The sequence below is a fragment of the Mirounga angustirostris genome, unplaced genomic scaffold, assembly GCF_029215605.1.
Source record: "Mirounga angustirostris isolate CCGP_5_RB_7025 unplaced genomic scaffold, mMirAng1.0.hap1 SCAF_3, whole genome shotgun sequence".
NCBI classification, from domain to species: domain Eukaryota; kingdom Metazoa; phylum Chordata; class Mammalia; order Carnivora; family Phocidae; genus Mirounga; species Mirounga angustirostris.
In genome coordinates, this window is record NW_026991711.1 from 127,071,598 (window position 1) to 127,087,502 (window position 15,905).

The 15,905-nt window shown below is 37.5% G+C and overlaps 1 protein-coding gene across 15 annotated transcripts in view; it reads right to left on the bottom strand.

Annotated features, from left to right (window-relative positions):
* The window catches only part of FAP (fibroblast activation protein alpha), a 74,891-nt gene extending 70,048 nt beyond the window's left edge, over nucleotides 1-4,843 (bottom strand). For 3 of the 15 annotated variants that reach the window (XR_010410168.1, XR_006789610.3, XM_045868745.3), the window contains exons 1-3: nucleotides 4,609-4,839; nucleotides 3,561-3,738; nucleotides 3,147-3,231 (exon numbers count right to left, since the gene is read on the bottom strand). Coding sequence is in view for 8 of the 15 variants with exons in the window: in XM_045868745.3 (XP_045724701.1) it covers nucleotides 3,147-3,231; nucleotides 3,561-3,566 (91 nt within the window). In the remaining 7 variants the exon portion in view is untranslated. Of the gene's footprint in view, nucleotides 1-3,146; nucleotides 3,238-3,477; nucleotides 3,739-4,608 lie in introns of those variants that run through there. The other 12 variants (XM_064586626.1, XM_064586625.1, XR_006789609.3 and 9 more) reach the window with 11 other exon arrangements.
* Nucleotides 4,844-15,905: the final 11,062 nt, after the last annotated feature.

Here is a 15,905-nt window from a genome sequence, read left to right on the forward strand (position 1 = left end):
GAAGAAAAGAAGTGAATAGAGGCAGGAGAATAGAAAGGGCAGCCATGGAACAGGGGTAGACTGAGGCAAAAGGGGATGGCCTGGGACTAAGGAATAGAAACCCATGTGTGTTTCCCGTTTGGTGCAAATAAAAATGGGAAATTTTGGAAGTTTCCAAGAAAGTTGTCCCTTACGTGGGTGAACTAAATGGATCTTTTTCATTTCACCACTACATTTTCCTATTTGTTCCTAAAATCCTGCCTAATTCCTCCACAGCTCTTTTATGAACTGAGGCTGGTGTTTCTGGGACCTTCTCCCTTTGTGGACAAGCCCATATCTCCCCTTCTTTCACTGGGACCTGGTGGGGATGGACCAGCAGAAATCCCTTTGGTGGTGATGACCATGCTTCCATGGGGGGTTTTTACCTTGCCTTTCACAAGGAAATCTAGACCACTGCACCTTTGTTTCCCTGGCAACTGGCACAATGATGGGCAGGTCATTGGTGGGATTTACTTTGATAATAAATAAATAAGTGAACCCAGGTTTCTTAAGCGGGTCTTTAAGTTTCTCAAAGGAAGACTATTTATACACTGGCGCAGAGATCCTGGGCTAAGAATATGAGGGCACCTAAGGCCAACGTGAGGTAATGGGATTTCTGAGGAAGTGTGAGAAGGCTAACTGGAAGCTAACTTGGCATTGAGTTCTCTGTTCCTCCTTCCCTTCTCCTGCCTTAGTACCTTAGATGCTACTCTCAACAGGCACTGGGCAGAGGTGAGAGGGAAGCTCCAGACCTGGGGTGATTAAGGAGTGGGGTGAGAAGTCAGGAGGGCAGGGATGCCTGGGTGGCTCAGTTGGTTAAGCGTCTGCCTTCGGCTCAGGTCATGATCCTGGAGTCCCTGGATCGAGTCCTGCATCGGGGGGGGTCCCTGCTCGGCAGGGGGTCTGCTTCTCCCTCTGACCCTCCCCCCTCTCATGTGCTCTCTCTCTCTCATTCTCGCTCTCTCAAATAAATAAATAAATCTTTTAAAAAAAAAAGTCAGGAGGGGAGGTCAGAAGGATGCACTGAGCATCAGGGCTGCCTGTAGACAGATGTGTGGGAAGGAGGGCTTTGACCCTGGTCCTGCTCAGGAAATGGGACAATGAATAGTCCCATGTACAAATTATTTGAGTGGCATTCTGAGAAGTTCTTCAGCCAACTTAGAATAGACAGAGAATATTATAGATAGAAAAGATACTCTCAGCTTTTTTATGATTTTTCTGTTGCTCAGAGTAATAAAATTTTATCTAAAGTTTAATTTGATTGACTCTTTCAGGAAATTACTTTGCCCTGAGAATAATCCTGTTGGTTGAAACAGAAAACTGTTATAAATGACAGGCATTTTATACTATATGAAGTTTATAACATATATTTATGGGTGTAAGATACATGTCTAAACTTGGGAAGAAAGTAAGGATTGAGACTGTGTATAATTACACAAATTTCTATGTGTCGTATACTTATATACTTTTTATAAATGTGTAACTATAGTATGTTGCTCATGAAAAATTATGGCTTAAATTCCAAAGTGCCATTGCAGTCCAGTCTTGCCTGTGGACATGAGGTAAGCTCACAATAATTTCCATACACTTTTGTTCTCAGAACATTAATTTTTGAGGGAGCAAAATGTTAATTTCAAGTATTGGTGATTTTCTTTCCAAAGAAGGAGTTAATTTTGAATGGATTAGCATTCAATAGGCCAATTGGACTTAATCTGCCATCTGACAGTTACTCATATGAGGGAAATATGGCCCAAAACCATTGAGGTGAGACACTGGTCTGAAAACAATTTTAACCTGAAAAACCATGGAAAATATGGATGCGTACACACATCTCAGCATCCTAAGAGTAATCAAATGCCAGCAGATAGCAGAAATAAGGACTAAAGATTAACACTGAAGATATAAGAACACTGTTTTCATCTTATTGATTAACTTCTCCATTTTGTAATTCTGTGAAAATCCCACTAGCATGTTGAACTTTTCAAAATATTTTTCTATATTTCATTTTTTAGAACAACAGATTATTTTTTTAGCTAAAGGCTTACCATTGGTCTTCCTTTACTGTCAGTTAATCTGTAACCAAAAATATTTCCCATCTTAGCTATCATAAGCTTTTTTTTTTAACATTTATTAGTACAAACTTTCCCCCTTCCCCTAGACCCCAAGACACAAGACCTGTTTTTGTTGTAATTTTTCCTGTTTTAGAATTTGAGCTTCTCAGGTGCCTGGGTGGCTCAGTTGGTTAAGCGACTGCCTTCGGCTCAGGTCATGATCCCAGGGTCCTGGGATCGAGTCCCACATCGGGCTCCCGGCTCAGCGGGGAGCCTGCTTCTCCCTCTGACCCTCTCCTCTCTCATGCTATTTCTCTCTCGCTCGCTCTCTAATAAATAAATAAATAAAATCTTTAAAAAAAAAAAAAGAATTTGAGCTTCTCTTCATCAACCATTTCCTAAGAACCTATTCCCCTAATATCACTGGGTTATTTGTGGACAGAGTCTTAATTTAAATTCAAACTAGCCCCAGTATCAGTTCATAGTATCTTCCATCTTACAGCAAACTGAAATCAATGTTAATCTTCTAAAAGGATTGATTTATCACTTAATGCTTTCTTGATAATAGTCTTCTAATCTGATTTTTCATTGCTACTGCATCTAGAGCAACAATTTCACCTTTTCTGTAGCTATTCCTGGGATCTCTATTTGCTGCTGCCTCCCGACGTTTTTGGAAAGTCTCATAATACAAAACTCCATAGGTTCTGTTTTGACTTTTCCATTCTTACTTATCTTTACAATAATGAAAAGAAATGTTAGTTAAAAATATTTTCTCTAAAGGCCTGTCCAGACTTGTAATTTAGCAGATATTGTGGGGGGTGTGGGGGTGATACGGAATAGTGCTTAGGTTTCTCTATTGCTGAAGTAATCCTGGGAATCTCTTCCTACTCGTGCCTTAAATTCCTCAGCATTTCTGGTTGCTCAACAACATATCTGTGAGCTTATATGTCTTCTTAGAAATAACAGACTTACTTTGGGAAATAAGCACTTAAGAAATGTTCAATCACTTGTGACCATGCATTAGTGCACTTTCCGAGCTATCCTAGGCAGATAGAGCAAATCAGAGAAAATTCTTACCTCTTGAAGGACGTAAGATAATGCACATCACCAATAAAGCAAGCACAGCAGAAGTGGCAACTCCAAGTACAATTTTTAACCATGTCTACATAAAATAAAGAAAATTGACATATACATAGTTTCTGTTAAATAGTAGAAATGGCAAGATTTTGTTTACACCTAAATCCTATTTCTCTCTCCCCACAAAACCTTTGATTGTTTTCCACTGATCTGGCTATAATTGCTGGAATTCTCCCAGCTCTGCAAGGACAAATGTTTCTACAGTATATTTAGAACAATCTCCCAATCCCAACCCACTCCAGGAAGTACATACTTATGTACAAATCCTCACCTTCTAAACAATAGAAAACTGTGATCGAACTCAACTCAGCCAGTCCTCCTTCTTTAGCAACACATGAGGCTGCATATACTAACCTTCATTTTTCCAGATGTTTTTGAAAGTTAGCTAATTCTGACTTCGGAGCGTAGGTCACCGGATCTGTGAAAACCGTTGAAAGAAGCAAGTCTGTCTTCAGAGTTGGAAGCTGAAGCTAGGACAAGGTTTTTTTCTTTCCACGGACTTTTGAATACTGGGCCAAATTTCAAAAGATTTCTGTAAAATTAGAAACAGATTTTGGGGGCGTTCTTGGCCTTGAAATGAACTGTGAGTGGCTCAAGGGAGGTTTTATAGCCTTCTCATCCTTGTAAATTCTACACCAACATCTGCTTACGTTGACATACAGAGGTTTTAGTTGTCTTTTTTTTTTTTTTTTAACAAGGTCGGGTTTATGTTTCATTTTCTTCTAGAAATCACTTACGGATCACTTTGGCAAGCGATCACATTTTGTGTAACCATTTTATTTGCAACCAAAAGAAGAATTTAAAATAGTACAACCTCCAGGTACACACAATACACATATATCTATTTTTTAGCAGAGAAAGAAAATTAAAGCCCTATAAGAGTTTATGAGACATACACCACATAAGTGCACATTTTTATTCCTCTGGGAAATTATGAGGTACTTGCGGACAGAAATGTTTTTCTTTCAGCACAATTTCTTTGTCCATATAGCACCATATGCACTTTCAGTAAATACAGAAGTTTAAAAATTCAACTGTCTAAACCCACGACTGCTTTACTTTAAAGAAATAAAATGCCATCTGGTGAAATTTAGTATGGGTTAGGTGTGTATGCACAGGCCAGAAAGATGGAAAGATCAGTAAGAATAATTTACCAACAGACCTTTGGAAGAATGGAAATGGCTTTGCAAAAGTGATATTTTTGCTTCCATCTCAGAATATATTCTGAGAGAGAAGACCATTCAGTAATCATAGAGCCTCTAAGACAAATAAAAAAGCATTTGAAAACAGAGGTAAGTCTTAAGTACAATTTCATTTTGGCTAAATCTATATAATTGCAAAGCAATTGGTCAGCCCGACAGATCAGGAAAAAAGGTTGACTGAATTTTTTAAAAATACATACATACAACAGTCTCTTGGAGTATTCTGGCTGGTTCAGTGCAAGACACTCGGATAGATTGTGCTTCCACATAAACACAATTGTTAACCTACTGTGTCTTTCGTTTTTCCACTCATGATTTTCTTTTCTGGAAGTTTATGACGTTCTCACAATGACTAAAACAAACTTCATGTTGACATCTCCAGGGTTGTTCATGAAAGGTAATGAGGAAACAATACTGAAATCTGTTGCTGTTTGCTTTAGTCAATTGGTCTGGCTCCCAGAGGAGGCTTTCTCCAGCAAACAGCAGAACAGTGGCTTGCGAACTTCCTTTCAGACATTCTCCAGACAACCCTCCCTGAATTCCGGTCTTACGAAAATTCTGTTGAGGAAAATGAGTCATTAAGCGCTTACTGGCAGAGAGATGTAGCCACCCAGATTCTAGATGAGTCTCCCTCTTTGGCAGTTGATGGGACCCGCTCTTTACAAACTGAAGCAATGATTAAGAGTAATATCCAGGCTATGCCCTAAGCTTGCATTTCTATTGATTGTGAGATCCTCAAATCCGAGATAAAAGCCACCAGCTAGGTTCCAAATGAACAGCTCCTGTGTGTGTCCTCTCAGATTGATTGCCTCCTTTGGAAAATTCACACAGCATGTTCTCAAAAGTTTTGTCCCAGTCTGCCAAAGCCCCAGAGTCCACAAGTACTTTTTAGTGTGTTATTTCCAAGACTTCACGTTCTGAAGAGTGACTGTAATAAATGATGAGGGTGTAATTAAAATGGATACTATTTGCTTTAGCAATTAAAAATGCACTGACATGTGTCTGGTCTGAGTACCATTTAGGATGGCAGCCAAGTGTGGGTGTCCACAAGAGACTCATTTAATAAGTTTTATAGAGAAATTGGGGTGCTTTAAGAGGAACAGATTTAGGTTGAAACTGTTAGTGAGTGGGGGAAATTTTGAGGCTGAAATATGTTTACTTAGTTTTGTTTATTTTTTCCTTGGAAGGTTGGTGATTCAAATTCAACTTCTGGAAAATTCTTACTGGTTTAAACTGTTTTTAGAAAAATGGGACTAACTACAGAAGTAAAGATGTCAAGAGTTTTTCCATGTGATTCCATAGGTTAGGGACATGTTGCTTTAATAGAGCTTCACATGTCCATCCCTCTGAGATACTGTCTAAGTGTTCTAGCTTTCATCCAAACAGAGACTCCCACAAAAATTTGGATGCTTTTAATATTATAACATCTTTACTGGCTTTTTCTTCTTTCAGATTGAATACAAAAATGCTTATGCTAACATTTTTTTTAAACATTAAGGAAACTGACTACCATTCTTATTTTATACAGTGAATCAACATCCAATCAGTTTGTCTGTCAGGAAAACACATATGAATAAGCCTCAGCCTGTGTCCTCAGGGAGCTTACTTTCTAGTACAAGCAGGGCAGGGAAGTTCTTACATATTTGTTTCTTTTCCCTTTCTGGAACGCTGGCTGAGAATGAGCCTCAGTCTGGGTTCGTCCTTAGTAGGAAAGAGACTCGTGATTGGCAGTTGACTTCAGCATGGATCCAGGAAGAGAGTCATGAAATCCACATACCATGCTTGTAAGCCATAGAGTAGGTCTAGTTTTGGTCAGGACTGGGACTTTTTTCAGAAAGTGACTCTGGATCTATTCAAATGTAACAAAAATGGAAAGTATGACTTCGGCCTGTAAAAAACTAAGAGCAAGAATTAGGATAGTAGAGGTTCAACTGAGCTTTTCCCAAAGATGGGCCTTCTGAGGCTTAATTTGGAGTATGACTACATTCTGGTAAGCCCACTGGGAAAGTTAACTATAACATAAATCTTTAGCTTACTAAGACAGATTTCTAGAACTATTTAGCAATAGCTATTGTGTGTCTGCCAAAAATGAGTTTGATTTAGATGTTTTCCTAGAAAACACATCCAGTGATATACTCATAGAGAGTGAATGGGGTAAGACCATGCTGAAGGCATAAATAGGGATACTATCTTTTTATTTGGAGGTAGAAGAATAAAAAGAGAGAGATACATTTATGAACCAAAATCTAAGACTAAGATTATTTAAGGACAAGTGATAAGTAAGGGGTATGAGGGCAGGAGTGGAGCCTACAGAAACCTTGATTTTTATAAAATAAGAATTTGCACTTAAGAAGTCCATGCATGCCCATCTGATTCCTTAGATTCAATAAATATTTCCAGGTCAGGGTATATACAAAGAGCTTTAATACACTATTTCTTTTAACTCATAACCAAAACTCATTTTACTGATTAGGAAATGGAGCCCAGAAAAATTAGATAACTTGCCCAGGATTCCAACAGAACCCAATATTATCATATTACATTGCTTCTCTGTAATACCTCCTGAAGCTGATTCAATAGTAATAAATATTTTTTAATTTAATTGACATCTCACTGATTTTCTATTCAGAGATATTTTAAAGGTATGATGGTAGAATCATTATCATTAAAATATGCACAATCTTCACATTTTCAGAGAACATTGTTATACATGTCTTAAAAGACCACAGTCTCACTCTACAAGGATAGTGTCCAAAATATTAATTCGGTTAGAGTTCTGTTACAATGGGGGTTTAGTAATCAGAACAATAATTATACATTGCCTGGGGTTAAAATGTCTTCCTCCAAGGACTTATTTAAATTAAGGGATTAAGCAGAATCCCATCATCAAAGAGATTTTGAGATCCAAGCTGAAGGATTCCTGAGATCTTCAAAGCTCATAATAACTATCACATAACTATAGATTTGAAAGAAGTGGCATAAAAGTGTCAATGAGAATTGACAGAGTTTAAATCACTTTTTGAATCTGGTCTATTTCCTAAAACCACAATTGTTATGTAAGGGAGAATATGAAGCAACATGCCTCCGAGTTTGTAATTGGTACCTATTACCTTAATAGATGTTATAATTAGATGTCAGATATAATTAGATGTCAGCTATAAATAGACGTCTAAATATAATAATTAGGGCAAGTTCTCCTTGGATGTGCAGAGAGTTAACAATCAAAGTTAGATTAGAAAAAAAATTAGAGAAATAACCCATTTCTTTGGGTGCCTTGATGTACCTTAAATATGTAACTACTACATCTCCTTAGAAATGCTTAATCAAGAAAGACTGATTAAATGGTATAAATTGAATGTGTAAGCATTTTACATATGTTATTATAACTTATTAAAGTACACTGGTATTTCATTAATGTTTTTAAATTAGAGAATATTACTACTGATTAATGTTTATTGAATACTTTTATTGAGCCTGAGTCTTTTTTTAAAAATTTTTATTGTTATGTTAATCACCATACATTACATCATTAGTTTTGGATGTAGTGTTCCATGATTCATTGTTTGTGCATAACACCCAGTGCTCCATGCAGAACGTGCCCTCCCTAATACCCATCACCAGGCTAACCCATCCTCCCACCCCCTTCCCCTCTAGAACCCTCAGTTTGCTTTTCAGAGTCCATCGTCTCTCATGGTTCGTCTCCCCCTCCTATTTCCCCCCCTTCATCCTTCGCCTCCTGCTACCTTCTTCTTTTTTTTTTTCTTAACATATATTGCATTATTTGTTTCAGAGGTACAGATCTGAGATTCATCAGTCTTGCACAATTCACAGTGCTTACCAGAGCACATACCCTCCCCAGTATCCATCACCCAGTCACCCCATCCCTCCCATCCCACCCCCCACTCCAGCAACCCTCAGTTTGTTTCCTGAGATTAAGAATTCCTCATATCAGTGAGGTCATATGATACATGTCTTTCTCTGTTTGACTTATTTCACTCAGGATAATACCCTCCAGTTCCATCCACGTCATTGCAAATGGCAAGATCTCATTCCTTTTGATAGCTGCATAATATTCCATTGTATATATATACCACATCTTATTTATCCATTCATCTGTCGATGGACATCTTGAGCCTGAGTCTTTTCTAAGCACTTTATATATAACTGTCTCATCTCATCCTCAGAACATTAGCACTATCATTATCCTCATTTTAAAGAGGAGGACATGGATGCACAGAAAATTTAAATAACTTCTTCAAAGTCACACAGCTTATGACTCGTGCTCATAAGTCATGTGGGTGGTAGAGATGGGACATGAACCCAGAAGGTCTTATTCTATAAGACAATTTGATTGGTTCATGTTTAAGATTCTGACAGGAGAGCATATATAGGTACAGTGATGGGATATGTAATTGAGGCTGGATCTAGGAGGAAGTGAAACAAAGGGAAGAAATTAAATGGGCTAACAAGCTGCATATCTTGATGAGGCGAAAAGCAGATTTTGTAGTAGTATCTGAGTGATAGAGTGGGAATTAAAAAAATGTTGTTACCAGAAAGCAACATGTTTCAATTTAAGATTTGAGTCCAAGGTGCTGACAAGGCCTAGTATCCTTGTGCAGATACAGAGGTGGGTGGCTGAGGTAGATGAAAGGAGTGAAAGTAACTAGAGATGCAGTTGGCAGAAGAGTGAGAGGCTCTGATGCCATTTGGGATGTCTATCTGGCACTTAATTCACCTCAAATTATGGTAATACTTGGGGAGGGGGAAGAAATACCCTGAGTCACATTCTAAACATTTTATAAAAAAGTTGAAGAAATTTCCAGTTCAAGATGGTAGACTGAACATATACATCAATTTCTTTGCCTTCTGAAACTCCGTTAGACTGATTATAAAGGCAGGAAAGGATAAGACATGCAACAAAGGAGGAAATGGAGAGTGTCATCAGTGGATGAAGCAGAAAAGAAATAGTGACACTCTGGGACACACCTAGAAAGGAACTTCCATGGAACAGTTCCAGAACTGAGATAGCACTTACCACTGAGGGTAGGAAAGAGAATGGGGTTGTAATGAAGGGTACTAACTAGTTGGATATCCATACATAGACTCTTCACCTTTGGATGCAGAACAATTCTGCAGCTGAGCATTTATTCCAGGCAAAAACATAGAAGATTTCATTTTAAGCCACATTAAACTCTTACTGGAGGGTACTAGGGGGGCTGTCTTGGAGTCAGTGCAACAGAATAAATCCAGTCCTCCAGCTTATTGGCTTCCCGACCTCTTTTCCTTAAACAAAACCCATCAGCCAACAAGCCCTGCCTGCATAGTAGGGTCTCTCCATTCTTACATCATTCTTACATCTGCTATAAAAACCAAGAAGCAGTAGACAAGAATAATATCTTTTTTTTTTTTAAAGAAGAATCAAAACCCTAAAACATGAAAAAAAAAGTAAAGACACTAAGAAGAACAAATAGGGGGGAAAAAGTCAAGGAAAATAGAAAAAGTGACCATGGAGGTAATTCTGAGAACAGAAAACAACAAGCTTGAATTCAGCACTTGCAATTCTGGCTACATATCCAAAGGAAATGAACACAGGATATCAAAGAGATATCTGCACCCCCGTGTTCATTGCAGCATTATTCACGATAGCCAAGATATGGAAACAACCTAAGTGTTCATCCATGGACTAAAGGTTAAGGAATTGTGGCATATACGTACAGTGGAATATTATTCACCAATAAGAAAGAAGGAATCCTGCCATTTGCAAAAACATGGACCTGGAGGGCATTATGCTAAGTGAGATAAGCTAGACAGATAAAGACAAATACTTCATGTTATCACTTATATGTGAAACTAAAAGAAAAAAAAAAAGAGGGGAAAGAATTCAAACTCCTAGAAACAGAGTTTTCTACTCTGTTTCTAGTAGAAAAGTGGTTGCTGGGGGAAATAGGGAGAGTTTGGTAAAGAATACAAACTTTCAGTTATAAGCTAAGTAAGGTCTGAGGATCTATGTAAATTGTAGTGACTACAGGTGATCACACTGTGTTGTGTAATTGAAATTTGCTAAGAATAGAACTTAAATGTTCTCACACACACAAAAAAAGATAAATGTGTGAGGTGATGGATGTATTAATTATCTAGATAGGAGGAATCCTTCCACAATGTATACGTATATCAAATTACCACGATGTACACTTTAATATTCTCACAATTTTACTTGTCAATTATACCTCAATAAAGCTGAAATGAAAAACAAAAAATTTAAAAAGCTTGAATTGGCATCCTCAGTGAGATTCAACTGGATGCCAGTTTATGAAAAAGTAACATTCAAACAAACTCTAACATAATAAAAATATGATTGCCGCATTAGAAAAAAAAATCATTACAGGCTTTGGGGAATAAAATTGAGGAAATCTCTCTGAACAGAGAAATACAAGATGAATAATATGATGTAGAAGAGAAGAGACATAGAACATAAACCCAGCCAGTTCAATATCCAATTAGTAGGAGTTTGAGGAAGAAAGTCAAAGAAAGCAGAGGAATAGGGGTTATACAGAATAAATACAAGAGAATTTCCCAGTGCTGAAGAAGAAAACATGTCTTTAGGGCCCACAAAAAGCCCAGCACAAAACGTGAGAAAAGACTCATACCTAGACACATAACTGTGTAATTTCAGAATATTAATTTCAAAGAGAAAATTCTGAATTCTTCCAGAAAGAAAAACAAGTCCTCTACAAAAGAAGCAAGAATTAAGCTGACAACAAATTTAACATCTCCCAACTAGATGCTGCAAAACGACAGAGCCTTGTTTTCAGAGTCCTGAGAGAAAATGTTCATCAAGCTAGAATCTACTTCGGCAAGAAACCAGTCGAACATGAGCATAAAATAAATATATTTTCAGATGAGTGGGAACTCAGAAAGTTTCCACCCCAAATATCCTTTCTTCGGAAGAAGCTTGAGGGTGTATTTCAGCAAAATGAGGGAGTGACGTACTACAGTCACCTTTCAGAGGAGAACAAAGCTGAACCAAGAAATGGTGAATCGGGTCTTTGGAAACCAGACGCTAAGAGTGCGTGAGTGCCTGTCTCTTGCCATTTCTTAAGTTAGATCTATTCTTTTGAGTAACGATTTTTTTTCTAAGTTGGAGTTGTTTTTCATGCCACTTATAAACAAGAGTCCCGATAGTCACATAACAGATGGAGGCGGTTGACGGAATGTAAAAGTAGAATCTTAAGAACATTCTCTACTGATCAACATAAAAAGTACTATTGGACCCATAGAGGATGAAACATAATCCGACCAAACTCTTTAGGTCAAAAGCAATACCTACATATTCACAATAATTTGAGTGTTTGTTGGTTTTAAATTTTTATAATTCACTATGGACAAATCACAAAAGCTTTTTTTGTAGTCAGAAATTATCAGTCAAAATTATTTATTATGTGTATATGAATAGAATTGGATTTATATAGAATAGAAGTTGGAAAGTGGAGGAGGGTGAAGAAACACAGAGAGAAGGGCAGGGCAACTTCTGCCCTCATCTCGCAAAGCAAGCAGTTGAGAGATCTCATCTCGGATGAGCAAAGTAAGAATTGTAGAACACATAACACATTTTGCCCTGTCACCTCCATACAGTATTGAGGACACATTGTAGGAGAAGAATATTTACAGTAGTAGAAATATAGAGCCATATGATTTTTCATATAATTTCAGAATAAACTTCTGCAAATTCATATGATGGATATTAGTAGGTCTTCTTCACTAAGTAGTCTGATATAGTAGGTGACATCTATGTTCAGTATCTCCCCCCTTTTTTGGAACATTTGTTCCATGGCACAATAGAAAAAATGGGTAAAGGGCAAAAATAAAGTTTATCCAGGCCCATCTACAAATTATAAAAATGTAAAACAAATATTATTAGAAATTAATAAAGTAGGAGCAGCTGGGTGGCTCAGTCAGTTAAGACTCTGATTCTTGATTTTGGCTCGGGTCATGATTTTGGGGTCCTGGGATTGAGCCACCTTTAGGCTCCATGCTCAGTGCAGAAGTCTGCTTGTCCCTCTCCCTCTGCTCCTCCTCCTCCTCTCTCTCTCTCTCACACACACAAGTAAATAAATAAATAAAATCTTTTAAAAAAAGAAATTTATAAAGTAATGTTAAAGGTTGCTAGACATCAAAGAAATGCAAAATAAAATACAAAAATGTGATTTTTTCATTTCTTGGATTGGTAAGGATTTAAAAATGGGAGCAGGCCCTTTCCCAATCAGCTGATAATAGAGGGAAGTACTATAAACTTTCTGGAGTGCAGTTGAGGAGTAAATATAAAAAGTATGCATCCCCTTCAAGATAGTGATTCTACCTCTGGTAATGTACTTTAAGGAGGACATTAGATAAGTGTACAAAGCTGCAAATACAAGACTATTGTTGAAACTCAGTTTACAATATTGAGAAACTGAAAACATCTAAAAGCCCATCCAGAGGGAATTAGACAAATCCATATGGAACATATCAAAATGAATGATGTAGGTCTACATTTATTGACATGGACAACATCCACAATCCATTGTTTAGTTGTATAATCCCATTTTCGTGAAGAAGAGGCAGGAAAAGTTTATGTAGATATATACATAATAGAAACCCTGGAAATATGTGCTTCAGAGCATTGGGTTACCAGGTGGGGTTTGGTGAGCATAGTCTTTCCTGGAAGCAGAAAAGAAAAGGAAAACATTATCTCTAAAATATTTACAAACAGTAATAAAAGCCACTAAAATCAGTCTGCTTTTTTATTACCACTGTGTCCAGTAATTCTAAACAACTTTAGTGATACAGTACTCCTTCATCCTGAAGCAGACCACTGCACTCCTAGTATACCCCACACTTGGTATGCCATTCCATCACGAGGTCATGACCTGAGCTGAAATCAAGAGTAGGAGGCTTAACCCACTGAGTGCCCAGGCACCCCAAGAAGCAGATTTTAGAACAGTAAAGGAACTGGGAGAGGATACGGAACTTTCAGTAGCACATCTCATGCCACATCATTCAGGAACCTACCTATTGCTATCATGAGTAAGACCAGGTCTCTTAGGTTTTCAAGAGATAAATCCTATTAACATAGGATCACAAAAAAATCACTGGCCCTGACCTGAGATCTATATAGTTTTAAACCTACACATAATTTTTGGTTATGTGTCTAGTAGATGGTATCAGGAAAGATGATAGCAGTGATTTATGGATGAGAAAATAGGAACGACATTACCACCATGGACTGAAGTTCTCATTCAACTGTTATCTTCTCAATGAGAGTGAATCAGTCATTCAAAATTGACCTTCCTCAATGTCCAGGTTTTTTTTAGTTTACCTGTCTTTTTTTTCCCATAGATGTTACTACTTCCCAACATCCTATAATCTGGACATATGTATGTATTATTTCTACTGTTTATTCCTCTTTCACTCACATATAGCTCCATTTTGGTTTGTTTCACTAATTTATCATAAGGGTATAGGAGCAATGCTTTGGATAAAATAGGTGCTTAATAATATTGCTGTCTGAATGAATGAATGAATGATACAGATGATATGGAACACACCTGCTGCTCATAGTGGGTCCAAGCTAGATAATGCTCAAGGAGAACACCTCCAGGTGTGACCAGTAAAGAGTCAAGCTCATTATTGTTAAACAATCAGATATTAACCATTGTTATCTAACAATGGTCATTTAATTCTTGTGCTACTGCTTAAGTGTGCCTTTCAGTGTTGTTCATTATAACATGGAGAATTAGTAATAGGAGACTTTACTGCAGCAATTCAGTCATTTTTTCCTGAGAACTGAGGAAAGATTACTGGCTCTTTATGAGAAGTATCTGTTTTATGGATTAGTAAAGTAGAAATTAGTACAATTCCATGTCCACTTCTTTTTGACATTCTAGTTGGTGAAATTTCAAAGAACACGTAATCTAATCAACGTTGTGTTCCACTCTGATAATTTTTCCAGTAACTTGTAGTTTAAAACACACACACACACACACACACACACACACACACATGCATGCCAGAATTGTGGACCTATTTTTTGACAAGTGATCTGCCATGCTCTCGGTGAATGGCTTGGCATCACAAAATTTGAATGGCAAAGCTATGCTGATGTAGGCAAGGAGTTGTATGGGTTCCTGTGGGCTCTGTCTGGACCATCAGATGTCTCCTCATCCAGGTTCACACTGATGAATCATCACAGGGGAGGGAGCTGTAAAGAAGGGTGAAGGAAGCTGCGGGCAAGAGAAAGGAAGAGCAGATGAGGGTGGATTCTGTAGGACCACACAAGCTACTCAGGCATTAATTTATTGTCCCACAACGTAAGGCCACAAAAACTGGCTACGGTGAGGCATGAGCTCAAACCCACAATTTCTCTTTTGAATACCGAAGGCTAAAGAAACTTTTTCTGTGATACTGAGGAATGCTCCTTTATTCTTTAGTAACCTCATTCCTACTATCACAGGAAAAAGGAAAAACATTCCCTTCGCTCATCTCCTAATGGAAGGCAAAAGAAAAGACCCTTTGCTGAGTGCAGGAGGGGTCATGCTTGAGTGCAAGCCAGCTTGCTCTAGTTTTGCTTTTAATCAACTAAGAGAAATAGCTGATGTGTGTTATTACATCCTCTCAAATATATTTTCAGGGCCTGAAATATTACTTATGCCAGAATCTCCTTATCACTGTGATCCCCACAATTTGTCCTTCACTAAATGTGAGGTCCCTCCTTTGAAAAATCCCTAGTCACTGACCTCTCAGTGCTGTGTATTGGGTATCACCATAGTGTCAAAACTAATATTTCACTGAAGCACAGAAACTTCCATGGCTTCAGTATTTCTAACATAGTTATATCTTAGTTATAGACACAATAAAAATACTCAAGAAAAAACATATTTTCTAGAATACTTTAGGAAAATACCCATCTGCTCTACAATTCTTTTCTACCACCCCTCTGAATTTTACCAAGACCAAAGAGGCAGCAAGCTTTTTGAAGCAAAGAAACATTGCCTACCTTGTGTGAGAGTTTATCCAATCTTCTAACTTGAACGTACAGGCTAGAAAAGTTTTTCGGGAACACAAAGCACTTTAATCATTATATTGTTACAGTCTATGTAACAATTAAATAGTAGAATACTTCAGATATTAAACCAGCCACAAAAAACTTCAGTAAGAGACCAAATGAGATGGAGAATCAATGTCTCCTAACTCTCAATTCACATCTAAGAACTGACTACCTTATCTTATTTATGGGACTTATGATGTAGGGGAAATAATGGGAATGACAGCTTCCTTCTTCCACTTTTTTTGGTTATAATGGTCTTACCTATAATAATAATCAATTTATTATGATTTTTTAATGTCTGGAACAGAACCATCAGCCATCCTGTGCAGAATGAATTGTCATTGATCTGAATGAATATGCGTGTGTGTGTGTGTGAAAAACAGAGATATTAAGTCATTGAAGAAGGCTAAAGCA